This window comes from Vanrija pseudolonga, chromosome 7 (assembly GCF_020906515.1).
Source record: "Vanrija pseudolonga chromosome 7, complete sequence".
Classification (NCBI taxonomy): domain Eukaryota; kingdom Fungi; phylum Basidiomycota; class Tremellomycetes; order Trichosporonales; family Trichosporonaceae; genus Vanrija; species Vanrija pseudolonga.
Window position 1 is genome coordinate 189,420 of NC_085855.1, and position 27,441 is coordinate 216,860.

The 27,441-nt window shown below is 64.8% G+C and overlaps 12 protein-coding genes across 12 annotated transcripts; 7 read left to right on the plus strand and 5 right to left on the minus strand.

Annotated features, from left to right (window-relative positions):
* Window positions 1–94: 94 nt before the first annotated feature.
* On the minus strand, window positions 95–1,949 carry SPBPB10D8.01 (putative transporter; the record flags this gene model as incomplete). The annotated part of the gene is made up of 6 exons (XM_062775446.1): window positions 95–705; window positions 752–1,192; window positions 1,300–1,399; window positions 1,438–1,522; window positions 1,560–1,679; window positions 1,717–1,949. 6 exons carry the CDS (start codon window positions 1,947–1,949, stop codon window positions 95–97), a joined length of 1,590 nt encoding a protein of 529 aa, XP_062631430.1.
* A 636-nt stretch (window positions 1,950–2,585) lies between these two features.
* SSP1854_1 (putative nitronate monooxygenase) lies at window positions 2,586–3,686 on the minus strand (the record flags this gene model as incomplete). Its single annotated transcript, XM_062775447.1, has 1 exon — window positions 2,586–3,686. The coding sequence occupies one exon, from the start codon at window positions 3,684–3,686 to the stop codon at window positions 2,586–2,588; it is 1,101 nt and encodes a 366-aa protein (XP_062631431.1).
* Window positions 3,687–5,204: 1,518 nt separating this feature from the next.
* SPAC1F5.03c_1 (Putative oxidoreductasec) lies at window positions 5,205–6,743 on the plus strand. The gene is made up of 5 exons (XM_062775448.1): window positions 5,205–5,249; window positions 5,287–5,721; window positions 5,769–6,194; window positions 6,241–6,451; window positions 6,486–6,743. Exons 2-5 carry the CDS (start codon window positions 5,288–5,290, stop codon window positions 6,708–6,710), a joined length of 1,296 nt encoding a protein of 431 aa, XP_062631432.1. The 5' UTR covers window positions 5,205–5,249; window position 5,287; the 3' UTR covers window positions 6,711–6,743.
* A 90-nt stretch (window positions 6,744–6,833) lies between these two features.
* Window positions 6,834–8,415, minus strand: PAG1_1 (Pregnancy-associated glycoprotein 1; the record flags this gene model as incomplete). The annotated part of the gene is made up of 2 exons (XM_062775449.1): window positions 6,834–8,070; window positions 8,144–8,415. The coding sequence occupies 2 exons, from the start codon at window positions 8,413–8,415 to the stop codon at window positions 6,834–6,836; spliced, it is 1,509 nt and encodes a 502-aa protein (XP_062631433.1).
* A 2,099-nt stretch (window positions 8,416–10,514) lies between these two features.
* Window positions 10,515–12,515, plus strand: sit1_2 (Siderophore iron transporter 1; the record flags this gene model as incomplete). Its single annotated transcript, XM_062775450.1, has 3 exons — window positions 10,515–10,749; window positions 10,817–11,104; window positions 11,157–12,515. The coding sequence occupies 3 exons, from the start codon at window positions 10,515–10,517 to the stop codon at window positions 12,473–12,475; spliced, it is 1,842 nt and encodes a 613-aa protein (XP_062631434.1). The 3' UTR covers window positions 12,476–12,515.
* Window positions 12,516–14,359: 1,844 nt separating this feature from the next.
* APO (Aromatic peroxygenase) lies at window positions 14,360–15,628 on the plus strand (the record flags this gene model as incomplete). The annotated part of the gene is made up of 1 exon (XM_062775451.1): window positions 14,360–15,628. One exon carries the CDS (start codon window positions 14,360–14,362, stop codon window positions 15,626–15,628), a length of 1,269 nt encoding a protein of 422 aa, XP_062631435.1.
* Window positions 15,629–16,154: 526 nt separating this feature from the next.
* On the minus strand, window positions 16,155–17,516 carry LOC62_07G008909 (uncharacterized protein; the record flags this gene model as incomplete). The annotated part of the gene is made up of 1 exon (XM_062775452.1): window positions 16,155–17,516. One exon carries the CDS (start codon window positions 17,514–17,516, stop codon window positions 16,155–16,157), a length of 1,362 nt encoding a protein of 453 aa, XP_062631436.1.
* A 1,450-nt stretch (window positions 17,517–18,966) lies between these two features.
* Window positions 18,967–20,862, plus strand: LOC62_07G008910 (uncharacterized protein; the record flags this gene model as incomplete). The annotated part of the gene is made up of 1 exon (XM_062775453.1): window positions 18,967–20,862. One exon carries the CDS (start codon window positions 18,967–18,969, stop codon window positions 20,860–20,862), a length of 1,896 nt encoding a protein of 631 aa, XP_062631437.1.
* A 127-nt stretch (window positions 20,863–20,989) lies between these two features.
* Window positions 20,990–22,567, minus strand: LOC62_07G008911 (uncharacterized protein; the record flags this gene model as incomplete). Its single annotated transcript, XM_062775454.1, has 1 exon — window positions 20,990–22,567. The coding sequence occupies one exon, from the start codon at window positions 22,565–22,567 to the stop codon at window positions 20,990–20,992; it is 1,578 nt and encodes a 525-aa protein (XP_062631438.1).
* Window positions 22,568–22,828: 261 nt separating this feature from the next.
* LOC62_07G008912 (uncharacterized protein) lies at window positions 22,829–24,331 on the plus strand (the record flags this gene model as incomplete). Its single annotated transcript, XM_062775455.1, has 1 exon — window positions 22,829–24,331. The coding sequence occupies one exon, from the start codon at window positions 22,829–22,831 to the stop codon at window positions 24,329–24,331; it is 1,503 nt and encodes a 500-aa protein (XP_062631439.1).
* Window positions 24,332–24,581: 250 nt separating this feature from the next.
* On the plus strand, window positions 24,582–25,940 carry LOC62_07G008913 (uncharacterized protein; the record flags this gene model as incomplete). The annotated part of the gene is made up of 1 exon (XM_062775456.1): window positions 24,582–25,940. The coding sequence occupies one exon, from the start codon at window positions 24,582–24,584 to the stop codon at window positions 25,938–25,940; it is 1,359 nt and encodes a 452-aa protein (XP_062631440.1).
* A 271-nt stretch (window positions 25,941–26,211) lies between these two features.
* Window positions 26,212–27,429, plus strand: LOC62_07G008914 (uncharacterized protein; the record flags this gene model as incomplete). The annotated part of the gene is made up of 1 exon (XM_062775457.1): window positions 26,212–27,429. One exon carries the CDS (start codon window positions 26,212–26,214, stop codon window positions 27,427–27,429), a length of 1,218 nt encoding a protein of 405 aa, XP_062631441.1.
* Between the last annotated feature and the right edge of the window lie 12 nt (window positions 27,430–27,441).

Below are 27,441 nucleotides of genomic sequence, written 5' to 3' on the forward strand. Positions count from 1 at the left end.
GCGTGACGCGTCCCCACACCATTCATTGCTATTACACAACAACGCATCCACAACCACCCCACCCCGCTCCTGTCAACCCCCAACCACCCCAACCTTACAGCGGGTACCTGTACGCCAAGTTCTGCCTGTCGGTCAAGTCGAGGAACGTCGGGTCGACCTCCTGCCCATTCTCATCATAATATTTCTGCACGGGCAGCTCGCCAGCCGCCGCGAGGCGGTCGCGGCGGTTGTTCTCCTTGCGCAGGGCCAACCCAATGCCGACCATGAAGGCCGACGCGACGACGTACGACCCGAGAATGACGCCCCAGGGCACGTAGTACCGCGGCGCGTAGCGCGCCTCCCACATCTGCGGCGCGAGCAGGTTGCCGAGGCAGTACCCGATCAGAATAAACGTGTTCGCCGTCGTCTTCTTCGTGTGCCCCGCGTTCGTGGCCGTGCACCAGCCTAGCGCGATCACGAACGCCGGCGCACCGCCCAGCCCGCCGATGTACATTGCTGCTAGGAGCGCGCCCTTCTTGTGCCATGGTAGCGAGATGATGAGCACCGCGGAGATAAAGTTGGGGAGGACGAACAGCGGCCCGATCCACGTGCGCGAGTTCTTGAAGCGCTTCAGCAGGGCGGACGAGGCGAGGATCGCAATGATCTCGAGGACGCCGGGGACGATGCCCAGTAGCGTGGTCTGCTTGACGCTCCATCCGAACGAGTCTGGCGGGGGTCAGCTCGACACGACGCCACACCACGCCCCACTCACTGATGATGAGGGCGTTCTGGTTCGTGAGCGAGTTGGGCAGCTGCGCGATGCTCGCATAGAAGAAGAAAGCCCACGGCTTCCAGTCCTTGATCGCCTCGATGAACTGCTCCTTCTTCCACGTCTTGTTCTCGATGCCGCTCGAGTGGTTCTTAAGGCGCTCAATAGCGACCACCTTCTCCTCGGGAGTCAAGAAGCGCGCGTTCACCGGCGAGTCGGGCACGAACCAGTAGAACGCGACGGCCATGAGGAGCGTAACCGCGGCCGTGATGATCATGAAGAGGCGCCACGGGGCAAAGTGGCGCGCGTCGACGTGGTACACGCCAAAACTGACCAAGCCTGAAAAGATCTGCGCGGTCCCGTTCATGAGGAACCAGTAGCCTACGCGCCGGGAGGCCTCCTCGTGCGTGTAGAACATGGACGTGATGATCAGGTAGCCGGCGGCTGCGCGGGTGGGTGTTAGCAGTGCCAAGCACAACGGAGCGGAGGCTCGAGTCCCATGGCGAGCGATGTCGATACCAGCTCGGACCCGACAGCGGTGAGTCACTCACTGATAGACCCCTCGCACACGCCCAAGAACAGGCGGCACACGAACAGGCCGGCAAAGTTATGGCACCCCGCCTGGGCGAAGAGCATGACGCTCCACAGGAACTGTGGTGGGTCAGTTGTGCCTCGAGACGCCCACGCACAATGTTGAGCGACATCCACTTGGCGGGCGGGAAGCGCTGCAGCGCGAGGTTCTGCGGCCACTCGAAGACGAGGTAGGCGAGGTAGCTTGGCGTCAGCTCTGCTTTCCGGCGGAGTCGCGCACAAGATGGTCGCGAGCCAGTTGTACTGCGACGCGCTGAGGTGGTTGTCCTTCTTGATACCCAGAATCGACGAGCTGCCGAGCGTCGTCTTGTCGGTGAACTGGACGAGGTAGAGGAGCATCCTGGGGCGTGAGCGCGTCGCTACTACAGGCCACTCACAACGGGGGCATCAGGTGCCAGTCAATCTTGCGCCGCACGCGCGCAGCCTCGGCCTCGTCAATCTTGCCCGTGAACCCCGCGACGAGGGCGGCCGCCTCGTCCGCCTCGGCGAGGCGCACGGTGTGCGTGTTGGCGTTGACGGTCGTCGGCGCCCCTTGGAGGGGCAGGCCGACGTGCACGTCTGCGCCGCCGGCCTTTTCGATGTCCTTGGTGCTGTCCTTCTCGAGCGACATGTTGCTGGGCTGGTGTATCGGCGCCGTCTTGCACACCGGTGCCGACCATATATAGCCGGCCACGGCGGCCAAGGCCGTTGCTGCAATGTGCGATACCCCTGCCCGCTGCGTATCTCTCTTGCAGGCAGCTTCGCCACGCGATGAAGCCATCAAGCACGCCGATGGCGTCGTCGGTGGTCATTGTCGACTTAGCGTATTTTCGGCCCACGCCAAGTCGTCCCAACCCTCAACCCCACCTTATCGCGAGCTGCATGATTGGTTGTTGGCTCTTTGCTCCGGCAGCCCTCCGGCATCTTGCTTGCATGTCGCGGCGATCGCGCGGCCGCGGGGGGCATGAATGCGCTCGAGACCCCTGTCGGCTCTGCCAGCCCTACATAGTGGGGCTGCTCGGACTGCGCAGGCACGGCTAACGGAGTTCAACACGGCAGTTGTCAGTCTGTGCCTTGCTCGTTGTGTTGTCTGTCGCCATCGTTCGTCGCGCGTTGCAAAGTTAAAAGCGGAGCTGAGCAACGTCCGATGACATTGACCGCCTACGTCTCATTTCTCGGGCTCATCCGGCCCCGATTTCGCCGCGGACACACCATGACATGTAGTATACAAAGTTTACGTTCGGGCCGTCTCTTGCCGGCTCCCCTACTACAGCTTGGACGCGCTCGCCTGGCGCGCAGCAGTAAGCTCAGCCACCAGCTGCGCATACAGTTCGGCAGCGGGCACCTTGCCGCGGGACAGCGGGGCGCCCTGGCCGGCCCAGTACGCGCCCCATCCGAAGTCGCCCTTCGCCTTGGCGGCCGCGATGAGCGCCTTGGCGGCATCGTACGCGATGGGGTAGGCCGGGAAGTCGGTCACCGGGCCGAGGGCGTGCTCGCCCTGCGCAAGCTTGACCCAGTTGGTCGTCATTGAGCGGGCGGCTCGCCCAGAGATGATGGGCACGAGCCGCGTGTGGAAGGCTGGGTCGCCGCCCAGCGCGGCGCGATACCCGTCGTCTGCGGCGCTCTCGGGGCACGCGATGAACGCCGTGCCGAGCTGGGCCGCCTCGGCGCCGAGGTCGAGGTACGCCGCGATGCCGGCACCGTCCATGATCCCGCCGGCCGCGATGACCGGCAGACCTGTGTGCTTGACGAGCTGGCGCGTGAGCGCCGCGGTCGTCAGCTCGTCGTCGGGCGCAGCGGGGTCCATGACGCCGCGGTGGCCGCCCGCCTCGACGCCCTGCGCGACGATGGCGTCGATACCCGCCGCTTCGAGGAGCTTGCCCTCGGCCACGCTGGTCGCCGTCGCGAAGAGCACCGAGCCGGCGTCCTTGAGCGCCTTGATCGTCGCTGGTGGCGGGATGCCAAAGTGGAACGAGACGACGGGCGGGCGCTCCTCGACAAGCACCTGCGCGACGGCCTCGTTGGCGTAGAACGTCGGCATGATGTTCTTGATCTCGGCGGGTGGGGCCGCGCCGTACCGCTCAAACTCGGGGCGGAGGAAGTCGAGCCATGCGGATTCACGCGCGGCATCATGCACGCCCTCCACATGCACGAACACGTTGATGTTGAACGGCTTGTCCGTCAGCGCCTTGAGCGCCTGGATGTTCTTGCGCGCCGTCGGCGCGTCAAAGTTTGCGATGGAGATGGAGCCGAGGCCGCCGGCGTTCGAGACGGCTGCCGCGAGCGCGGGCGTCGCGGTGCCCGCCATGGGCGCTTGGATGATCGGATGCTGCAGCCCGAGGCGCTTGATGAGGTTGTGCTTGGACATTGTGTGAGGGTGGATGGGAGGTAGGTGGAGCTGGGATGCGGTCGGCGCTGCCGCTTTATGTCCTGTCGTGGGCTTTTAACCGTGTCGAGTCGTGTTCAGTCGCCGTCGCCGTCGCCGTCGCTGTCGCTGTCGTCGTCTTTGTTGCTGTCGGGTTGTAGTCCGACGTCAAGGAGTCAGCAAGCGAGATGTATAAGTAGCTCGACGTTGACCATCTCTGTCCGATCGGAGAGTCGCAAGACGTCATCGACAACCGACTTGGCGCGGAGACTCCGGAAGAGTTGTAATGGAACGCCGGTGTTCTAATCAGCACGTGGTTTTCGCGTGTACAGTCTTAATGAAACACGTGGCGTATTCCTAATCCATTTCTAATCCCTATCCACCTCCCAATACCGCGGACCACTTCCGCCCTTTCCGACCCACTCAAAGCCCAGACGAGATCTCTGCATCGCATCGACGGCGACACCGTCAAGCCCGGACACTCCAGCTCACATCCAATCTCGTCCGTGCAGGAGGCGGGTGAGGCGGGCGTAGGTGGGTTGGTAAGTAGTGTTAGCGAGGTCGGTCCGGGCCCGAAGACGAGGAGGAGGTTATAATGAGGACCGAGGAGGACGGAGATCACGGCGTCGGGCACTCACACCGCGTCGGACACTGACTGCCCACCGCAGCCCTCAACTGCCTCTCACGTGCACCTGCTCGCCACCTGATGGGCGTCGTGCTACTCTCGTGGGCTTACAGATGAGGATCGTTTCAAAAGCCGCGGGGTCAGGCTCCCCAGCTGAGAGCTCATCAGCCAACACCATCCGGCCGAGACACTCGTATCGAGCCACCCTCGTCACGTCGTGCATCGCCAGTCCTCGCTGACTAGGATATCAAAGGTCGTCAGATGCGAGTAGCACACCCGCGAGCGCCTACATCGCCGTGGCGCGTGGAGACCTCCGGGCCCCAAGGGCCCCCAAGTGTGAGCGGCTAGCTCGGGCGCGGCGCTCGCTGCGCCCTCCATCAACGAGCGACAGATGGTTGTGTTGGTGGCAGTGGTCAAGCATCTGCCAAGCACGTCCAAGCAACTCATTCGCGACATGCTTGAACAACAGATCGATTCAATGTAGCGATGGGCGGGTTGGATGGTGGTTGGAGTGGCTGCTCTCGTCGACTCGGGGAACCGCGGCGTCTAGCCGAGCCGAGCCGGCGGGTAGATAGCTCGGGCCGTTCAACATCCACCGACAGGCGCAGCGTTGGAAATCGCGCCGCTCCAAAGACACCTTTTATGCACCCAAAAGACACCTTTTGGGCCAGAAAGACACCTTCTGCAACCTCGAGGTGTCTTTCTGGCCGGAAAGGTGTCTTTATCTATTCGATATGCATAGCCCAGTGTTGTGGCAGTTGGTCGAGCAAAGTAGCCGCGCGGCCCAAGGTCAGCCGACCTCCGTCCCCACTTACCGCCCACTGACCTCCACCCCGCTCGTCCGCCCGGCTGTTACCGACCCCGCCCACAACTCGCATCTGACATTGCTCTCTCCCCCAAGAGCAACGCAGCGAGAGCCATAAGAACCAGCAGCCAGTCAAGTGAGCCCCAGTCCCCTACACCAACTCACACCCCCAGAATGCCCGCAGACATTGTCATCCTCGGCGGCGGCATCATCGGCGTCAGCACGGCGTACTACCTCGTCTCGCACCCGTCCAAACCGAGCGTCACATTGATCGAGAACACGTCCATCGCGGCGGCAGCAAGCGGCAAGGCAGCCGGCTTCATCGCGCGCGAGGCGGCGTGGCATTACCCCGCGACCGAGGGCCTCGCGCGCCTGTCGTTCAAGGCGTTCCAAGAGCTTGCGAGCAAGTACAACGGCACGCGTGATTTCGGCTGGCGCCAGTTCTCCGCCGCGACCGGCGTGCTGGTAGGCACGAAAGAGGACGGAAAGATGAGCGAGTACCGAAACCTCCCCAACTCGCGCGCACTGGACGGCAGCGAGCGCCCCGCGTGGACGCACGGCAGGCGCGTCGACCTCAGCGGCAAGGGCGAGGGCAACATGGGCCAGGTGTGAGTCGGCAAGGCGATACAGCAATCGGAAAGCTGACACACCCCAGCCTGCCGCTCGAGTTCACCCGCAGACTCCACGCCGAGGCGACCCTCCTCGGGCTCAAGACCATCATCGGCACCCCGCTCGCGCGCAACGCCGCGTCGCAGACCATCATCACCGACGTCGGGTCGTACCACTACGACAAGCTGATCATCGCCGCGGGGCCATGGAGCGCCGAGCTTTGCCGCACGCTCGCTATCCCCCCAGTGCCGGTGGGCACGCTCCCAGGCCACTCGGTGCTCATCCGCCCGCTCATGCCGCCCGTGTACAAGGGCATCCTGCCCGCCGAGGCCATCCTCGCCGGGCTGGGCGCGACGTCCAACGACCTCGGCCACGGGCCGGGCCACTCGGCGCGCGTCGACCACAGCAAGGTCGACCCGACCGACCCCGCCGCGGAGCCGTACGGCCTGACGAAGAACATTGAGTTTTACCCGTGAGCAGGTTCCTCGCCGGCCGGTGCTGTGCTGACGCCCGGGTAGCCGCCCCGACAACACAATCTACGGCGCGGGCGAGAACGCCATCCCCGCCCCGCGCGGCCTGCGCGAGATCGACAACAACCGCCTGCCGCCGACCGCGGCCGACGTGCCCAAGCTGCTCGACGCGACGCTCATCGCGCGCATGCTCCGTGCGAGTCGTGTCGTCAGCGACTCGCTCGACGTCGAGAAGGGCGCCGAGCTGATCAAGGCGGACGTGAGTGGAGGCCATGAAACGCGCTTACGCCCAGTTCTGCTACCGCCCCGTGTGTGCCGACAAGGTGCCGGTCATCGGCCGCTGGGCCAAGGACATCTACGTCAGCGCGGGCCACGGACCATGGGGCATCACGCTCGCGCCGGGCTCGGGCATCGTGCTCTCCGAGCTCGTGCTCGCCGACCTTGCTGGCACGCGGGCGCACCTCAGCGCGGACATTAGCGGGCTCGACCCGCACCGGTTTGACGGGGCCAAGTTGTAGACAGTGGGGATATGAAAGGGATACAGCAGTTCATTCGGCTACAGGCATTACGGGCGCGCGTTCCAACGATACAGTAAGTCTATGTTGTCGTTTTGGAGGTTTCGTGTTTTCGCTTTCGCTGGTTCACTCCTTGGCATAAGTCACGACCGAGCCGAGGCGGGGGAGGTTGAGGCGGCGCCTGCGCGCAGTGGGCACGGCTGTCGGTGCAGTCGTGGCGGAGGGCGCGCCCGTCGTAGTGGACGGCGCGCCGGTAGCGGTCGTCGTCGGCGCGGCCGTGGTCGACTGCGGCACGGGGAGCGTCGAGCGCTGGTCAAGGCTCGCGAGCACGGCAGCGTCGACCGGCTGGTTGGCGCAGTCGGCGAGCTTTGCGAACCCGATCTGGCGCTCCGGCGCCCACTTGAACACGGCGAGCACGTTCTTGAGGAACACGTCGCCGATGAGGTAGCTGTACGCGTCGCTGACGGTCGCGGCGTCCTGGAGGAAGCCGAAGCAGCGGGCCTTGCCGACCGAGATCTGGTCGGGCGGGTAGACGTCGTACTCTACGTCTCCGAAACGCAGCGTGACGTTGGGACGCGACGTGCACGGGATGAAGTACTGGCTCTGGTAGCGCACTGCTCCCGGAATCGCAGCGTAGTAGGCGTCGACGATGGGCTTGGGCGCGTACCACCCGCCAGCGCCGGTGTCAATCACCGCGTCGTTCGGGTGGTCGAGCACGGGGAGGTCGACGCCGTTCACCTTGAACCCCTTGAGCCAAGTCTGCCAGTACAAGTTGGAGCTGTTGGCGGGGACCCACTCGACGGCGCTGGACACCAGGCCGGCATTGTACCCGCCAAAGCTGATGATCCCGCCCTGCGGGTCCGTGCTGGTCGAGGCCTCCACCCCGTCCGTCTTGCGGCCCAGGTGCACGGCGAACAGCTTGTCCGTGAGCGGGTGCTGCGCGTCGTACAGCTCGAAGAAAGGGACCGTGGTGGCGATGCCGCTGGAGCCGATGTACGGGAAGCTCAGGCCGAAGATGGACGGGATGCCGCCCTGCGGGCCAGAGCTGTTGGTCACCAGGCCGATGGGGTAGTGGTCCGCGCTGAGGCCGGCGACGGAGACCGTCTCGTTCGCGTACGCGCCTGAGACGCCGACGTTTCCGCTGCCATAGTTGAGGTTGAAGTGCTTGCCGGGGCCGACGTACGTGCTCGACGCGGACGCGTTGAAGCGCGCTCCCGGCAGCGTGCAGGTCGGGCTGACGCACGCGGCTTCCGCGATCCACGTCAGGTCGGACCCCGTGTCAATGTCGCCGAGGAAGGACTGGGGCGGCGTGCCGAGCGTGTACGTCACGCCGTACCACAGGTCGCGGCCGTTGTTCTGGAGGCTGGAGAAGCAGTGCGTCAGCGCTGCGTAGCGGCAGGGAGGCACGATAGCCAGACCTCGGCACGCCCACTTACTCGGTAGAAGTGCCCGACCCAACGCGCTTAACGAGCGCCTCATGCGCGCGCACAGCGACGGCGTGCGCCGCCTCGTCGCGCGCATACTTGACCCGCAGGTGCGAGTTGTGCAGCTCGCGACGCTGGACAAGGTGGCCGTCGGATACGGGCGGCGGCAGAGAGACCGAGCGCAGGCCGATAGAGCTGACGACCCCGTCGACCGTGTTGCCCACGTCGCCGAGGAGGCCGCCGACGGCGGTGGTGATCCCACAGAGAAGGTCTGGAGCTACCATTGTGTTTGTGCTTGTGTGGGCGTGCGTGGGCGCGGCGTTCGAGAGGGAGCTTTATGTACTGCAGCAAGCAAGCAAGCAAGGCGGAACAGGCCTGACTGCCACCTTGCCCGCACCCACCCCATTCAGCGGCGCCAAAGTTGTTTGCATTGAGCCGAGAGTGATCGCTACTAACCGGCGCCACTGACGCCGAACGAGCGCACTAGCCACAATGCGGTCGAACGGTCGACCGGTCGACTGAATCGCGTCGGCGCGGCGCGGCGCGGAGCGGCTCGCCTCGCCCGGCTGCTGGTACATTGCTGGTGGTGTGGAATGTTGCAGCAACAAGGATGCTACGTGGGAGGCGATAACAACAACAACAAAGAGTTAGTCTCGCGGCAGCTCAATCGGATCCCTGGACTAGTGAGTCACCTAATGCAATGCACAAGGGGTACGGCAGCATGTGACCGGCGTGGGGTGGGGGTGGAGAGAGCCGTAGTGCAGTCCGAGGCGAAGAGTGCTTACGTGCTGCTGGTGCATACGGAGAGGAGGGTGGTGGTGGTGGGCAACGGCGCTGGCGTCGGCGCAGTTGATGTCGAGGACACCACCCTCCTTGATGATAGCCCTGCTGCCGCGGCGGCTGCTGCCGTCGTCGACGAGCCCAGCCCACGCCGAGAGCCCTGTCTCGGGTCAACACGACAAGCACGGCGCTGACAGCGACCAGCGCCCGGATGTTTAACACCGGCCGTAGCCATCCCTAGTAGTAGCTGGTCCAACCTAGCCTCCAAGACGTCACGCCAAGCAAGCTTAGAAGACGACGACGCACTCTCCCAAGTGTTCGGTACCGCATGCTTGTCCGCACACGTGCAGTCAAGTCAGCTGCACACGCTGGTACACTGACAACATGAGAAGAGAACAAGCACGCCGCCCAGTAAGTAGTTTGTACGACACGTTATCACATAACGTTCATTTGTGCTTAGTGCCGGGGGGCTAGCATACTCGGTGATCACAATCTCGGCGATCAGCGGTGGGCACGGGGGGGTCGTTTCTGGCGTGGATGTGGGCCGGGTTTCTGAATGGCGACGATCACGCTCTGCTTCACTCACAAGCCAGCGTGAGAGCACTTTGCTTGATTGCACCGGCCCGAGCACACTGGCGTCCGCAGCAGCGCAATCATGACATTATGAACTTGTAAGAACGAGGGGGCCACCTTGGCCTTGTTCTCATCCTCACTGACGAGAGCTAGCGACCGAGGTTGTGGCCCACGTTTGCGTCCTCGCCTCGCCGCAGTGGGCTTCGCCGCTCTTGGAGGGCGGCTGGTGTACTGACGAGCAAGTGCACATGCTGGCATCCTACGGGTTGCACGTTCGCTATGCCGTCTCCACCCGGCTGCTGCCGAGGCCATGGCCTCTGAAAGAGGCCATCGTGACAAACGGCGCATCGTCCCCTTTACGAGGTGGGACTGAGGGCCGATGCTGACGTCTCTCCCGAGGTTCTGGTCACACTGACACCCACCAAGGGAGAATGTCGCCCCGAGAGCATAATCTACAGCGACACGCCCACGGCAAGATGTGCGCACAAGAAGGAGACGATCAAGTGACGGCCAGTTCTTTGCCCCCCGAGCTGACCTGACCGGGCCACCGCTGAACGAACAACGATCCTGGTATTCACGTGCCAAGGAGGTGTGACTCGCTTCCACGAGCGGCCGACAGGCAATGCTGCGCCCAAGCGATAGGAAGGAGCACGAGCAGGAGCAGGAATGCCCGCCGAGTTCCGAAGCAGCTTGGCGACCAATCTGGCGCGCAAGCAACATGACCCGTCTGTATCCGATGCGTGGCGCCGGCGCCGACACGTGCCATCCCGAGCCCAGCACGACCATGCACAGTCGCCGCAGCGCCGAGCACAAGCACGCGAGTATGTCCATGGAGCCGGTACCCCGAACTGAACGACCCCTTTCCGTCGGCCGAAGGTGGTGGCGTGGGTCGGGGGCCATCTAATCAGATAAAGGCTTGGCGGGGATTTCGCAGCGCGCAGGCCGCTTGGCCAGGCAACGCAACTTTTCACCTCTGTCGTCGCGACAGCAGGTGCATACGCTGGTATGGGGAGACGGTGTGCATGTACTTATGTACCCGCCCGAGCGCGCGCCGACCACCGCCCGCCCCGCTCTTTCATCTATCCGCAGCACCCCTACGATGGCCGAACCACACCTCGACACGCCTCACTTGCCGCCGGCCTCCACCGCCGCCGCTGCCGACCCCGACGCAAAGTCGCCGGGCGTGGCGCGCATCGAGGCCATCTCGTCCATGTTCAAGCGGTGGCACTTCTGGGTGCTGTTTGTGGGCATCTTTCTTGTGTCGTGTGCGTGCTCCTCCCCTTCTCCTTCCTCAAACGCACGCCTTGGCTCGCTCGCTCACACCCCTCGCAGTCTCCTACGGCCTCGACGCAGCAACGCACTACACGTTCCAGAACTACGCCGTCGCGGCCTTCCAGCGGTCTGGCCAGATCTCCACCATCGGCGTGGTGCGCGGCATCGTCGCGGCCGCGTCACAGCCGGCCTTCGCCAAGCTGAGCGACTACTTTGGACGTATCTCCATCCTCGTCTTCTCCGTGCTCTTCTGGGGCGTGGGCAACGTCATCCAGGCGACGGCGCATAGCGTCGCGCAGTTCTCGGCCGGGGCGGTGCTGTACCAGTTTGCGTTTACAGGCATCATCAGTAAGTCGACAAGGGTGCGCTCGGCTCGGCGCTAACGCGCCTCGCTATGTAGTCATCTGCATGATCCTCATCGCCGACACGACGACCCTCCGCACGCGCGTCCTCGCCTCCTGGGTGCCTGCAACACCCTACCTCGTCACCACGTGGGTGGGCGGCAACGTGGCGCAGGCGGCAATGGACGGGCCCGGCTGGCGGTGGGGTATCGGGATCTTCGCGATCGTCGTGCCCGCCGCCACGATCCCGCTGTTCGCGAGCCTGACGACGGCGGAAGTACGCGCGAAGCGCGCCGGCCTGCTCGACGGCATCGTGTCGCCTTACCGCCAGGTGCTGAGCCGCGAGATGTGGCTCGATTGCTTCTGGGCGTGCGACATCCTCGGCCTTGTCCTCCTCGCGCTCGTGCTCGGGCTCATCTTGGTCCCGTTCACCCTTGCGGGGGGCTCGGCCGAGGTCTGGCGCCGCGCGAGCACCATCGTGCCCCTCGTCCTCGGCGTCGTGGTTGCACTGCCAGCCTTCATCGTATGGGAGGCGCGTGGCGCGCGCCACCCTCTCGTGCCGTTCCGCGTGCTCGCGTCCCGCCAGGTGCTGAGCTGCATCGTCGTCGCAATCCTCATCAACCTCACGTGGTACACCCAAGGCGACTACATCTACCAGACGCTCCTCGTGTCCTTCGGCAAGGACATCACGACGGCCACGCGCGTGATGAGCATCGACTCGTTCGTGTCCGTCATCGTCGGGGTCGGGCACGGGCTGGTCGTGCGCCGTGTGCGCAGGCTCAAGTGGTGGGTTGTCGCGGGCGCAGGCTTCATCGTGCTCGCCTTTGTGCTGCTCGTGCGCTTCCGCGGCGGCTTCGCCAACTCGGACTTTATCGGCTTCATCGCCGGCGAGGTGATGCTGGGCATTGGCAAGGGCTTCCTGCCGTACTCGACCCAGTGCCTCATCCAGGCTGCGGTTGGCCACGAGCGCACGGCCGTCATCACGGGCATCTACCTCGCCTCCTACAGCATCGGCACGGCGCTGGGCAACACCATCGCCGGCGCGATCTGGATCAACACCATGCCTGGCCATCTGGAGAAGAACCTGCGCAACTATGGTGTGGGCAACGCGACTGCCATCGCTGGCGCCGCTTACGCCGACCCGTTCACGTGGATCGCGAGCAATCCGGTCGGCACGCCCGCGCGCGAGGCCGTCAACCTCTCTTATCGCCAGGTACAGAGGTACCTCTGTGCCACGGGCCTCGGGTTCAGTGTGCTTCTGTTGGGCATTACGCTGCTTCTTGACAATCCCTTGCTCACCGACTCGCAGTCGCTCGAGGCGGATGGCGCGGGTGAGAGGAGGGAGGAGAAGGACGAGCGTGGGGGCGAGAAGGCGTAGGCAGGCGTAGTCATATGCATTGTTTGTTTGTGTTGTTCCAGCCCCCCGACGCGATGCAGAGTCTCACGAGCCTGCTGACAACCACGGCGCGCGTGTCGGCGCCCGCTACGGCCGCGGGTGCGCACAATGTACCACCTTGCTGCTGCTGCAACACATCTTGCCGTATCTATCTTCGCAGCAGCACAAACACGCCTCACCTGATTCGCTCGTTCGTTACAATTCCAACTGCTTCATGAATGCACCATTCTTGGATCCGACACTAGCGCAGGCACATATAATGTGACGGGCCGCGGTAGCACGCACTCGCAGCAGCGGTAGCTACATGTGTCGACCGGCCCACGGTGCGAGCTTGCCGTCCATTGTGGTGTGCGGGTTGTCGACGTCCTAGATCTGCGGAGGTGGTCGTCGGGGGATACTGGGTTGGGGGGGGGGTCTTAATGGCCGAGTTGGGACTTACTTGGCCATGGCTGCGTCACGACGACAAGCATGCACCATGCACCATGGTGGGAAGCCGGCCCGAGGCCGGTCGGTCGGTCGCGACGCGGAGCGGACGACGACGGGAGTGTGATGTCTCGTCGCGTCACGCCACGCGCCTCGTCGAATGGCTCCTTGCCAGTTTCACTCTCGCACTAAGCCTCACCTCAACAACGTGGCCAGCTCATTCCGGCGGCAAGGGAGGGAGCATTAAGCACAGCCTTAGTTAGGTTGTGGTTGTCTTGCCTTGCTTGTGGCTGGAGTGCTGCGCTGCGCGTCTCGGCCTGCCCACCCCAGCCAGTCGCATGCAGATACCATCCGCGCTCATTGAGCGTGTTTGTATCAGGGGCGAGTTTGTGGGATTCCAGGTGCCGCCGGGAAGTGTGAAGCGATACTCGGGCATGGGCACAAGGCCGGGCAAGCACGCACCAAGACGAGACGACAAGCGACAAGCAACAACAACGACGAAGCAGCGACGTTGTCCTGCGTAATCGCATGCATGCTGTTGGCCGTTGGAGCCACCACTAACTAGCGCATGTTATTCTTGCATGCAATGTCTATTGTCGTGCTCGCTGTCTTGCACGGCGTGCAAGCCATGTATCAGACGCCGCCTGATGGCCTGATGGCCCTCCACCCCCAAATCGCACTTACAATCCCGGCCCTCGCGACGCGTCCATCGAAGGCGATAACGGCATGCACGAGGCAGGACCTGACTCGGATGCGACGGAAGTTTGCATTCTGGCCTTTACTACGGGCCGAGGGGTTGTGGTTGGGACGGGACAGCTCGCTGGGCAAGTGAAACCGCCGACGTGCAAAAGCCGTTTGAAAGTCAAACGCGGGAACGCGAGGCACGGCGCGTGCTACGACACTCGTTCATTACATCCATTCAACTCTGAGTGGTCCACCCATTGCATCAGTCCCAGGCTAGGTAGCGTTCGTAGCTGTGACTATGGCCCGACGCATCCCCCCCAAACCCTACACTCCCTATCGACCAACCAGCTCACACCTGTCTCACATCTAGACGGTGCGCGAGGCACACCCGTCTCAACCGACACACACGGGCACTCGCGCTGCGACACTCCATCTCGTCCCTCGCCGGTCCGCAGGTCTGGGCGCGCCCGTGCATTGCGCCGTCTGTCGTTCGCGTTGCGCGCTGGGGAATGGGGTCTGTCGCGGGAGCGAGCGGTCGCGGGCTCCGGGCTCGAGGCGAGGGCGATGGCGACGGGGGTGATGACGACTGACTAACGCAAGCGCCGGGAAGATGGAGCAAACCAAGCTGACCGAGGCTCACGCTCACGCTCAAGCTCGCGACGCAAACAGCTCAAAAGGAGGCACCAACACCTCGGTACCTCTCGTCTTCCCATCCCCTCAAGCAAGCTTCACTCACACTCCTTTTCCCCGACACTCATTATGAAGTTCTCGCCGCTCGTCGCGCTCGCAGCCGGCGCCGCCACTCTCCTCCCCGGAGCGGCGGCCTTCCCCTTCCTCTCCAACGCCGACAGCAACATGATCAACCAGCTCGTCAAGGTGTTCACCGGCCAGCAGCCCGACCAGCTCAACGGCCTTGTGGCCGAGCTCAAGAAGGGCCTCGACGCCATCGGCGACTTCCAGCCCGCGCCAGGCAAGGGCATCCTCGGCCTCAACTTTGCCAACCTCAACGAGCAGAGCGTCATCGACGCGTTCGGCCTCAACACTGACCCCGCCGCGCTCCACAACAACACGCAGAAGCGCGCCAACTTTATCGGCCTCGGCGTCGGCGAGGACGAGGCCCACCCCTGGATCGCGCCCGGCCCCAACGACAAGCGCGGCCCCTGCCCCGGCCTCAACACGATCGCCAACCACGGCTACATCCCGCGCAACGGTATCGTGAACCCCATCGAGCTCGTCGTCGGCACCTTCCAGGGCCTCCACCTGTCGCCCGACGGCGCCATCTTCCTCGCCCTCATCTCGTTCATCTGGAAGGGTGACCTCCCCACCCTGACCCTCTCTATCGGCGGCCAGTCGGGCATCGGCGGCGGTCTTTCTTCTCACGGTCTCCTCGAGGGCGACGCCTCGGTCACCCGCGACGACGCCTACTTTGGCAACCAGTGGTCGGTCCAGCCCCGCAAGGTCCAGCAGTACGTCGACGAGATCAACCGCGTCGGTGGTGGCCAGGTCACGGCCCAGGTCGTCGCCAACATGCGCCAGATCGCCTGGAAGGAGTCGCGCGACACCAACCCCAACTTTGACTTCAACCCCTGGCGCATGCTCGTCGCCTACGCCGAGTCGGGCTTCCAGCACCAGGTCCTCCGCGGCAACCTCAAGAACTACGGCCCCGCCGAGATCCAGTCGTGGTTCCTCCAGGAGCGCTTCCCTCCCGGATGGAGCCCGCGTCTCATTCCCTTCTCCATCCCCGAGGCGCTCGCCTGGGCCGCCGTCTTCGAGGCGCTTAACCCCTCGCTCCCCGGCTGGTCGCTCGGCATCAAGGGTCTCTTCATCCCCCTCCCCACCTTTGGCGGTCTCTCCAACTTCTTCGGCGGCATCGTCGGCAACGGCAAGACTGGCGGCAACCCCCTCGGCACCGTCGGCGCTGTCGGCTGTGCCTTCGCCGGCGCCGTCACTGGCTGGTTCCCCACCCAGTTCGCCGGCCTCCTCGGCAACCTCAACATTGGTGGCATCCCCGGTGCCCTCAAGTGCTAAACGGCAACTTCGCCGCAAAGCGAGCCAGGCTCAGTTCAGTATGCTGCTGTCCAGAGCGAGGCGCGTGGAGCTACTAGTTTCCAACGCACTCGAACCACCCAACCCAACCCCCTACATGACGAATCACGACCATTTTCCCTCTCCCCACTGGACTCTTGGCCTCTATTTCTTTTCTGGCTGTTTCTAGATGGACACTGGGTAGTACCACCCATGCAATCGTTTCTTCACAATATTCCTGGTGTTGGTGCCGAGTGTTTGGTGCATGTCTCAGGTTGCAGGCTGGTCGAGGGCTTGTCGTGCTTACCATTAATCCGTGTATCGTGTATCGTGCATCGCCATTGTCCAACTCGCGAGGCAGGGTTATCGTCCAAGAGAACGCGATATGCCACATCGAATGGTGATTCCTCGGAACATTGTGGCCAGGCTGCGTCATCCCTGACGCCATCCCCCCCTGGCCACCTCCATCGGTTCCAACAATCAATGCCAAGCTACCGCGCATGCCAACAGCCATTCCATTCATACCCCTCTACAAGTACTTTGGGTGCAGGATATCGTGCATGCCCTCGGGCTGATCCGTCGACAGCCCAAACACCTCCTCGCCCACCTCGGCGCGCCACTCGTCGACCGTGAGCAGGCGGAGCGGGGGCACGCGGATGTCGCCCTCGCCCCTGTCCCAGTCGCCAGTGAAGCCGGGCCGGGTCCAGTCGCGTTCCATGACTGCCTCTTCGATGGCGTGTCTAATGATCTCGCGGCGTGACGCCCAATCTCCGCTGCCTTCAAGCTCGAGCGAGTGGAGGTCGGCGTTCTCGAGACCGACGAGCGTCCATGTCGTCTCGCGCGCAGGAAGGTTACACGCCATCGCGCCGACCATGGAATGCAGCATGCCGAGCACGCGTCGGGGCGTGCCGCGATGCGCGCGGGCGTCGTGGTCCGGGACGAACGTCTCGAGCATACGCGACGTGTATGGCCGGAAGAGAATCACGAGCTCGTCGAGCGCGCGCACACGCGCAAAGTTGAGCCCGCGCCAGCGGAGGTGCGGGTCGCGCGGCACGTACCGCATGCTGAGGACCACACGCGCCGAGGACCAGTTGTTGACCCACGCATGCGTGGGGTTCTCCCACCAGTTGAGGCTGGCGCAGCGCGACGCGCGCGGGTAACACATGGACAGGTCGCCGAACGCGATCTGCAAAGCGCAGTGGCGCGGCACGTCGATGCCGAGGAACTTGGCCGTGCGCACGATCGTCTCGGGCCGCACGAGCGCCGTCAGGTCGGCCCAGTCCCGGCTGCAAATGCTCCCCGCGTAGAGGTTGAAGTTGTCCAGTATGCGCGTGTGGGCCTGCATGCGGGCGACGGTGCGGGCGTGCTGCTCGCGCGCTTGCAGCATCTCGGCGGTCGGCTCGGGCTCGGGCTTGCGCGAGGCGGCAGAACCAGACATGCTCGCGTCCGAGGTGATGGGGTAGTAGCGTTCCGGCCAAGGCCGCCACCTCAGCCCCGGGATGCGGCGCCGGTGCACAGGATCAGTGAGCGTCACGTCCCCGCGCGCCAAGGAGCCCTTTTGCGGGTGTAGGACAGCAATGGCAACGTGCACGTACAGGCGGGCAGAGGCGTACTCGTGCAGGTGGCGGCTGACCAGGCGCAGCGTGGGGAGCGCATCGTACGGCGCGAAGGAGAGGACGAGGTCCAGGACGTGCGGGTACGCCGTGTGGTCTAGCGGTGCGGGGTGGAGTAGGTTCGGGTCACCTGCCAGCCGGGCCGGAGAGGGGAGCGTCGGCGGCGGCGAGGTCGGCGGTGTTGGTAGCGAGAGGAGGTTGTCCTTGCGCGCGAAGTAGCTGCTTGGGTGGATGGACTGGTCGTAGTTTGGCACCGTGTCGAGGAAGTGGAGGGGCATTGTGGCGGAGAAGTGGTGTGGTGGATGACCGGCGACCGTGAGATGGGGGTGAGCGATGCCTGCGGGCATTGGCATTGTTTATGTACCATTCGTCCGATGTCAGCGCCGTCATCGATAGTGGTACGGTCGTTGTCATTATCACGCATGTAGAAGTCTTTGAGATGGCCGGATGCGTGTGCCACACTTGTGGACGCAGGTGGCGACGACGCATGTGTTGATGACGCCGGATGCGGTCAGAGTCGTCAGTACGCATTCTCGTCCACACGCCGTCGTCAGTCATCCGCTGTCTTTGTGAGTCGCTGGAATGGAACGCAAGCGTAACGACAGTGATACATGACGGGACACTCGACGCAACCATCTATCGTCGTCAGCGCAGCGACCGCCCACGACCCACCTAATCAATCAGCCAACACCTCCTCCTCGTCATCACTGTCGTGCCCGATGCGGATCTTCGGCAGTCTGAAGCGGAACCCGCCGCTGGCCCTCGAACTGGGGCGCGACGAGCCAGAGTCGGAAGAGCTGCTGCTGGCACTGCTGGCGCGCGTGGCGGCATGGCGCGCGTGCTCGGCCAGGCGCTCGCGACGTCTCGCTTCGTGCGACAGCAGCTCGGGGTCCCACTCTCCTGGCGTATCGAGGATCGTCGCGGTCTTGACTCAGTCGGTGGACGGCAGTGGGCCAGAGGACGTAGAGGGGGTGTAGTTGACTATGGCTATCCAGATGAGGACGGCGAGGAGCTCGAGGAGCGCGGAGGTGGCCGAGCTTGTCATGGTGTGGTGGGTGGAGAGAAGAGAACATGTTGAACATGTTGTTCGCTCGGCGCTTTGGCCTCGACGACAAGAAGGGAGGGGAAGGAAGGACGCACGCACGGGGCGTGTGAGGGCGGTGGTGGTGTGGGCGGCTTGTCGGAGGGCGTCGGCGTCGGTGTCGGACAAAGGATGCGCCGGGCGTCGGCGTCAGCGGTGGGCGTGGGTGTTAACACATCAGCGGGTCAGCAAGGCTCCGAGGGGACTCCATAGCATGTCAGGACGTCGGGCCAACGTCTCTCCATCGATGCGAGGAGAAGAGGAGGGCCTCGGCGTCATGAGGGCGGCGGTGTGGGGTGATGAAGCCGTCGACGCCGAGGCCACCGGCGATCGCCGCCGTCGCCGCAGCCAAGTCACACGATGACCCCGCGCTGCGCAAACCACAACAACAACAACATGCATCCTTTGTCGTCGTCGTCGTCGTCGCGACCACCATCCCCCCGTCCGTGCATCCTCCTTGCCCCTGCACAGCTGTGCCCGCAGCTCTCGCCGCCGAGCCACACGGGCACGCGGTGGCGCAAGTGGCGTCCGCCGCTGCCCGCCCCGCGCGCCGCCGTCTCCGCCGCCGCCGGCCCGCGTCACCCTCCACTTGTTGATTCTTATCGGCGTAATTTCTCACCCCGTCATCCTCCTCCATCACACCCACCATGGGCCAGAAACACGGCAAGCAGGCCCGCGACCACGACCGCGACCACAGCGACGACCTCGCGCCGCTCTCGCCTGCGCTCTCGCGCCTCGAGCGCGAGCGGCCGACCCACCGGCGCGCGAAATCAGCCAATCTAGCCGCCGACGCACCGCCGCTCGACTGGTCGACGTTCGAGAACCGCTCCAACGCTCGGCGCAAGTCGAGCGGCTTCCTCTCCCCCGGGGCGAGTCCGCGCGCGAGCCCCCGCTCCAGCGGGCCGAGCACCCCGCTGCCTCCGCCGCCCCGACGGCCATTCGACTCGAGCGTGCGCTCGGCCTCGGCCCCGGCATCAGGGCGCAGCGCGAGCCCGCGGCGTGGGGACCGCCGCCGCCCCAGGCCGAAGAGCACCCTCGTGCCCCTCGACAATGCGCCGCTGCCGCCCGGCGCAGAGCCCGCAGCCACCGTCATCGTGACGCCTGCGCCTGCGCCGCCGCCCCGCGTCACGCTCGACCGGTACGCGCACCCGCAGATATTCGAGCGCATCCTCGCATACGTCTCGCCCGAGGCGTACCCCGCCCTCCGGGCCACCTGCCGCGCACTGCACGTGCGGATCAACACGGTGCTGTACAAGCACGTCGAGCTGCACGTCGACGAGGTGTTTGCCATGTCTGCCAAGTCGCCATCCCTCACGACGCTCGCGCTCGAGATCACCGCGCCGACAGAGCTCGACGACGAGGGGTATCCCCTGCCTGCGCGCCGGCTTCCGGGCCTCCGCTGGGGTCTCGACTCGCCATGGGACCACGGGCTGTGTGTCGACCGGCTGCGGACGTACACGCGCGTCGTGGACGAGGTGGGGCCGGGGAAGATTGTGCTCCTGCCGCAGGAGGAGCAGCGCGAGCTGTACGGCGCCCTCGGCGCAGTCGACCTCGTGCGTGATCGTGTCCAGCTGAGCCCGCTCGGCGGGCGCACGCACGTCTTTTTCCGCCAGCTGCCGGCCGGGCTGAACGAGACGGCGCCGCGCGTGCTCGTGCGCGAGGTCGAGCCCGTCGTCGAGACGGCCGTGATCACCATCCAGATCAACAGCCGTGTGCATCCCAGCACGCTGGCCAAGGCAGCGATTCGCGTGCCGGGCGCGGCGTCGCACCGGCCAAACGACCGCGAGGTCGTCGTCATCTTCTTGCCGGATGACCAGGTGGACAGCGCGGCGTTTGCCCGTCTCAGTATCGACGACAAGCGGCGCTCGTTCGCGGCCGACTCGCGCAACGGGTCGTACTCGCGCCTCAATGACGAGAAGCGCGGCTCGGGCTCGTTCGCGCGGTCACGGAACGGCTCCTACGACCAGCTCGACGCGCGGCGCAACTCGTCGTACAACCAGCTGGACGCGCACCGCAACTCGTCATTCGGGCTGAGCTCGCGCAACTCGTCGTATGCGCAGCTTGACCGCGACCGCGCGCCCGCAGTCGCTTCTCGCTCGGCCACCGAGCGTGCCAAGCCGCTTGGCATGCTCACGGACCTCGTCGACGACATGGTGCGCCACTCGCCCTGGGTGCGATACACGCTCGTCGGGCTCGAGACGCTGCGCAAGAGCTGGATCAGCCCGGAGCTGGAGGTCACGCCGTGGATGGACGCGCAGCAGCGCAACGAGGTCATATACAAGGCCATGTACGACTTCAAGGTCGGCCCGTTCTCGCTCACCGGCGAGACGGACAAGGCTGTCGAGGCGTTGCAGGCCCTCCAGTTGCTCTCGCTCGACGAGTACAAGGCCATGGTGGGCGACGACATGTACGCGCTCGCCACGACGTGTCCTGCTGGCCCGCTGGTTCCGGGCTTTGTGAATGGCGACGAGAGTGATGGTGGAAGATCGGATAGCTCGCGTGAGCATGATGCCGGCGACGACGACGGGACTTACTTCGCATAAGTGCGAGGGTGCAGGAAGGGTACAAGTGTTGTAAGCCCATTACAAGTTCCTTCGGTGGACGACTGGCTCGGACACCATCCCATGAAATGCATACAACAAACGTCCATACCATAATATTATGGTCCATCTACAGTGTCGAGAGCGAGTACAGCTCGTTGCCGACCTCGGCGCGGAACTGCTCGCGCGTCGCGAGGTTGAACAACGCGAGGATCTGCTCGCGCGTGACATCACCGACGCGGTAGTACTCGGAGAGGCGGGAGTACGGGGCGACGCGCAGCGCGTACTCGACTATGCCGTCACGGATGATGTCGTGGCGCTCGTCTGTCGAGTGGCTGCGCGACCACGACATGCCAAGCAGTCCGGGGTCGAGGTCGGCCAGCCCGACGAGGGTGTAGCGCAGCCCGGCGCCGAGGTGGTGGATTGCGTCCTTGATTGTCTCGCGGAGCATGCCTGGCGGGCCGGTGTGTGGGCTGATCCCGAGCATGGTCTGCGTGAACACGGCGTAGACCTCGCGCTGGCCCTGGCCGGCACTTCGCGGGCCGGGGAGCATGATCTCTCCCACGGCGCCGTTGAGTCCCGCCACGCTGTCGGCCAGCACGTCGATGTGCACCACCACGCGCGAGGCGCGGTCGGGCACATGGCGGTGGAGATACACCCCGTCGTTGAGGGTGCGGAAGAGGACGTGCGTCGGCGCAGAGAGCACGCTCACGCCCGCCGAGTTGCGCACGATGCGCGCCGAGCCAAAGGCCAACCGCAGCATCGCCGCCTCGTCGCGCCGCAGGTCGTCGAGATACTCGCTCACGCTGCCCCCGTCGTCTACGACACGGGTATGCGCGCGCAGGCGCTTGACGCACGCCGCGTGCGCGGCCGTCGCGCCCATGTCCCACCGCAGGCCGGGGATGCGGGAGCCCGGGCGCAGGCCGGACGCGCGGCCCAGCCTCGGGGCGACGATCGACACGGCGAAGTACGGCTCGCGTACTGGTTCCTCCGGTGTCGGGGTCGGGGTCGTGGTCGCGCCCTCGGACGCCTCGGGGATGAACGGGAGGTTGCTGCTCGTGACGCCGAGGAACGACGACGTGGCCTGGATGGTGCGCACGATGGCCTGTAACCTCGACAGTGGGGGCGCGGGCGTGCGCGACGGCGGCGGGGAGGGGTCGACGCGCGCGATCTTCACCTCGACGTGCGCGTACATCATGGCATTCACGCGCGCGTGCAGCGCCTTGCATGTCGCCCGGAGGGGGGCGTACGTTTCCCCCCGGGCGTAGGCGAGCACGAGCGCCGTGATTTGTGGGAAGGCGAGGAGGTCGAGCGCCGGCGCAGGCTTCTCCCTCAGCTTCTTGTCGTCTGTGCGCCCGGGACCAGAGTAGGGTGGGAGGACGTCGTACGGCGGCGGCAGGGCCGACATGATGCTGCTTGCGCGCCGCTTGCCCTTGTCGCTGTTGTCGTCGTGGTCTGCTGCCTTGTCGAGGAACACGGGGGCAGACTGCATCCGCCTGTGGTGGTGCGAGTCGGCCGACTCGCCGTCGAGGACGGAGCGCGAGCGCCGCCGGATCACGGGCTGCCCGCGGACGAGGGAGAGGCGGCGGTTGCCTGGCGGTGGCGTCGGCTCGAGTAGGGATGGCGGGGGAGAGGGTGACGGCGAGGCCGAGGACGCCGGGCCCGCCGCGTCGTCTGTCAGCCCGCTCGTCGCGTCACTGTCGTTCATGCTGTCGTCGAGAGGTCGAGAGATGAAGAGTGAAAGAGAGAGAGAGAGTCGAGTTGCGACACGTCCTTCAACACGTCCAAGTCAATGCGGTGCTGCACAGTGGACGCCAAGCGGGGTCCCCGCACCTCAGACCACCTGCCACGTGGGGATGACATCATGGTCACGTGATCGTCACCGGTGCCGGGGGGACCGAGCGCGCCGAGCGCGACAACACCGAGTCGATGTTGATTGTATCTCTCTTGTCTCCATCTCACTCTTGCCATGCTTGCCACAGGTTGCGCAATTGCGCACACATCTACACAAGGACGCCTGGAGCGACAAGGCTCCCAAGACGAAGCGGACGACATGCCCCAACCCCAGGCGTCAGGCCAGGCCCCCCCAACGACCACGAGCGACCCCCTCGCGCGGCCCGACTCGCCACCCACCCCGACGCCCACAACAATAGACCACGCCGCCCTCCCGCACATCTTCGACAACATCCTCTCCCATGCCGCACTAGACGTCTTCATTGCGCTGCGCGCGACCAGCCGCGAGATGTGCGCGCGCGCCAACTCTGCGCTGTACCACCACGTCTGTGTCTCCGTGTCGCGGGGGCACAACGCCGCCGGGCGCGAGGTCCCGCATGTGTCCTTCCGCGCGCCGTACTCTGGCCGCCCGTTGCCCGGATTAACGTGGGACGCCCGCGGGCGCGACCGCACACTCGCCCTCCTTGCCAAGCACACGCGCGTGCTCGACGACCGCGGCAGCGCGATCAACCTCTCCGGCTACTGCCACCACCCTGAGATCTTCGAGAAGGACGGCGGGCTCGCGCTCCTCGCTTCGCTGTATCCTGATGTTGTTCGTGCCTCCGTGCTCGACCGCCTTCAGAGACCCTATGCGGGGTGGTACCGCGCCGTTAGGAAGGCTACCTGCCGGCGAAGCGGCGAGGGCGAGCCCGCCAACGACGGCAACGACGACGACGACAACGGCTTTCCGGACGATTTGGACCCGCAGAACCCCTTGCACCGGCGCATAGCGGCAACACGCGCCCTCTTAAATGGAGAAACGGCCCGCACTGCACTCCTAGCGGGGCATCGCCCCCTCCTCCCCGCCGCGACGTTCATCACCTTCACCAGCCTGTGTGCGGACGAGGACCAGCTCGTCCCAGTGCACGGATACCTGCCGAGCACGACGCGTGTCATCTCCAATGTGACGTTTGAGGTCGATCCAACGGGCGTGGCGGTGAGGTACGACGTCACTGCCAGCCCCCCGAGTTGGGTCACCGACGTTATTGTCGTCTTCTCCAACGCGCCAACGGGCAACAGCTGGACATGGACGTCTGGCGCGCTCGGCGTTCTCCACACGGTCATCGAGTCGATGGGAGGCCAGGCTGGACGCGCGCACACCGTCACACTCGTCGGGCTGGAGGACATGGACCCGGTGTACTACCACTGCGACGGCAGCCTCTCCACACCATGGGCAGAGCGCAAGGCGTCCCTCGTGTCCAGCCTGCGCGCGGCCGTGATCGACCGCTTCAACTCTCCCCAAGGGCCACCGGTCATGCCACCCACGGTAATGCTTATGGGCCCGGGCAACATGCCTGTCCCCAACCCCCCTGCGCCACCCGAGCCGCCCGAGCCATGGCGCCCCCCGACGTGGCGCCTCCTCACGTTTGCAGAGTGGCGCGCAGACGTCGGCGACGAGCTATACGCCCTCGCTACTGTTGCGCCTTGGGACCCGTGGCCCGACATCCTGCCTCATTCCAATGCGAGCATGGGGCGGTAGATCGCGATAACAAGGTATCTGGAGCGCACTAACGTCGCGGCAGTGCGCGCGCGCTTCTGTGCGATACAACAATGGCTGGTTGGTGTCGACAGTGTCGATGAGACATCTGCACAAGGTGGATGACCATGCATGGGTGCGAGAGGGTGCAAACTGGGCCATGCGAAAGGCTTCAGTCACTTGCCCGGAGAGGGTATAAAGCTTGGCCTGAAGCCCAACGACACTTGGGTTCACTCATACCTCCTCACCTGACATGAGTGCCCCGCCTGGACCCCCACCAGCAACGTACACTGGCCCAGTCATCGACCACGCCTTCCTCTGGCACGTCTTCGACAACATCCTCTCGCATGCGTCGCTCGACTTCTTCCGCAACCTTCGTGGCACCAGCAAGGAGATGTACCACCGCGCCAACGCGGTGCTCTACAAGCACGTCTGCATCTCTGTCGTTCCCGACAACAACAACCCCGGCCTCCCACTCGTGCTGTTTAGGCAGCCGTACCGTGGACGCGTCCTCCCCGGGCTGCGGTGGGACATTGACCGCGACCAAACTCTCGCACGCCTACGAGAGCACTGTCGTATTGTCGATGACGGAGACAGTGCGGGCGGATTGTGGCACCTGAGTTCCCCAGCGAGGCTCGAGACGATCGGCGCGCTTAGCCTGCTCTATGCCCTTCGGCCCCAAGTGGTCCGCGCAGCTGGGCTGGACAAGGATGGGCGCCCGTACCCAGGATGGGCACAAGCGGTGCGCAACGTCACTCGACACCGCGCCCGCCCAACTGAAGATGGAGATAACGGCGTGTCCGATCTCGACCCCAACAACGAAATGCACCAAGCCATCGCCGCCACGCGGGCCGTGAAATTCGGACACGTCCCCACCTCGCTGCCCCTCCTCCCGGACATCACCAGCATTGTCTTCACCACAGTAACAGCGGACGAGGACCCCGTGGTGCCCATGTACGCTGCGCCGCCCACGACCACGCGCCTCATCGCCAATGTCTCGTTTTCTCCAACGGCAGGGACTTTCTCGCATGATATTGAATACACCCGTTTCCCCCGCGGCCTCACGGAGGTCATCATCCTCGTCCAGGTCCCGCCGACCGACTTGACCTGGATGTGGGTCGGCGGCTACCCGGGCCACTTAGGTGTTCTACAGTCTATCGCTACGCGCGTGGCGTATCACCTACGCCCGGAGCACTCCATCACGCTTGTCGGCGTCGAGCAAATGGAGCCGGCCTTCTACGGCATCGGGAAGCTCAACCTCTCCGCGCCGTGGGGTGCACGCAGACACGCGCTCATGCAGCGGATTGGTGCGATGATGCACCGAATTGCTGCGTATTCGCCCTCATGGTGGGGTGGGGGACAGCCAATGCAGCAGGCCCAGGCCCAGGCCCAGGCCCAGCCAGCAGTGGCGGCGCAGGTGTCGCTCAACCAGCAGCAGCTGCCGGTCGACAATGCAGCCACCGTCAACCGGAACCCCCCTACCTGGCGCCTTCTCACTTTCGCCGAGTGGCGTGCCGAGGTCGGGGACGAGCTCTTCGCACTCGCCACTGTTGCGCCCTGGGACGAGTGGGCTGAGCACCTGCCACACACGACTGTGAGCATGGGACGGTAGGCTGTGATCAGTATAGCACCTAGCGTGTATCCAAGCTTTCAAGCATCCCCAAACAACCTACACAATGATGCTTCTCTGATTCTGGCGGCGTTTGCCCCATGGAAAGCCGTGCCACCACATGCTTCTCCCGCACACGCCATGCTGTGCGTTCTGTCTGGGGCAAAATGTTGCGAACACTGAACCTACCACTCACCTCGATAAGACTTGGCCTGACATGTCGACGAGACTTCACCTTGTACCTCCTGACGACCTCAGTTGAATCCGGCACAACATGGCTCCCGAAGCCGCAGCACCTTCACCTCCGTCGCCAGGCGTCATGCTGGACCACCTGTCATACCCGCACATCTTCGACGTGATCCTCGCCCACGCCCCGCTCGACTTCTTCCGCAACCTCCGGGTCACCAGCCGAGCGATGTACGCGCGCGCCAGCCCGGTGCTATACTCGCACATCTGCATCGAGGTCACACAAGACCTGCGCGTGACCTTTCGCTCGCCGTACTCGGGCGACGCGATCCCCGGCCTGAGCTGGGCTGCGGAGCGGCGCGAGCGCACCCTCTCCCGCATAGCGCGGCACACACGCATCGTCGACGACTGGGGCAGCGCGAACAACATGTGGGACCGGCCGAAACCCGTCGTCTTGGAGGAGATTGGTGCCCTCGCCCTCCTCGCTGCGCTGAAGAATGCCAGAATCGTCCGCGCCCCGGCAGTCGACGTCAATGGGCGCACGTACACCGGCTGGGCGGAGGCCGTGCGCGCCATAACCCGGAACCGACTCGGCACGCCGGCCCCCACAGACGGCACGTTCCCGCACGATCTGGACGAGCGCAACCCCCTGCACCGGGTGATCGCCAACACGCGCGCAGACGAAAACCTGCCCGGCGTGAGGGTGCTCCTCCCTGCGACAACGACTATCGTGTTCACCACCATCTCGGAGGACAACAACCCCCTGTTTCCCGTGTACGCTTTCCCTCCGAATACCGAGCGCGCCATCGTCAACGTGGCATTCACGGACACGGCAGCGGCACCGGTGCACACCTCGGAGCCGCCCGCCGTGCTCCCGCGCCGTCTAGCCCACCTCGTTGGCCTCATCGCTACCCCGCCGGCAGACCATACCTGGACATGGGCAGGGCGGAGGTCGTACGAAGTGGGCGTGCTGCAGTCGATCAAGGATACGCTGCGCGCGCACGTACACGGCTCGCGCGTCCACAGCATCACGCTCGTCGGCGTCGAGCGCATCGACCCGGTGTACTACAACGCCACGGGCGTCGACGCCGCCTCGCGCTGGGAGGACCGAAAGCAGGCCCTCGGCCGACTCCTTAGGTTTCAGACATACGCCATGACACCGTCGGCGGCACGACCGCACCTGACCTGGCGCCTGCTCACGTTCGCCGAGTGGCGTGCCGAGGTCGGCGACGAGATGTACGCGCTGTCGACGGTTGCGCCGTGGGACCCGTGGCCCGAGGTGCTCCCACACACTGGTGGAGCATGATACGTATGTTTG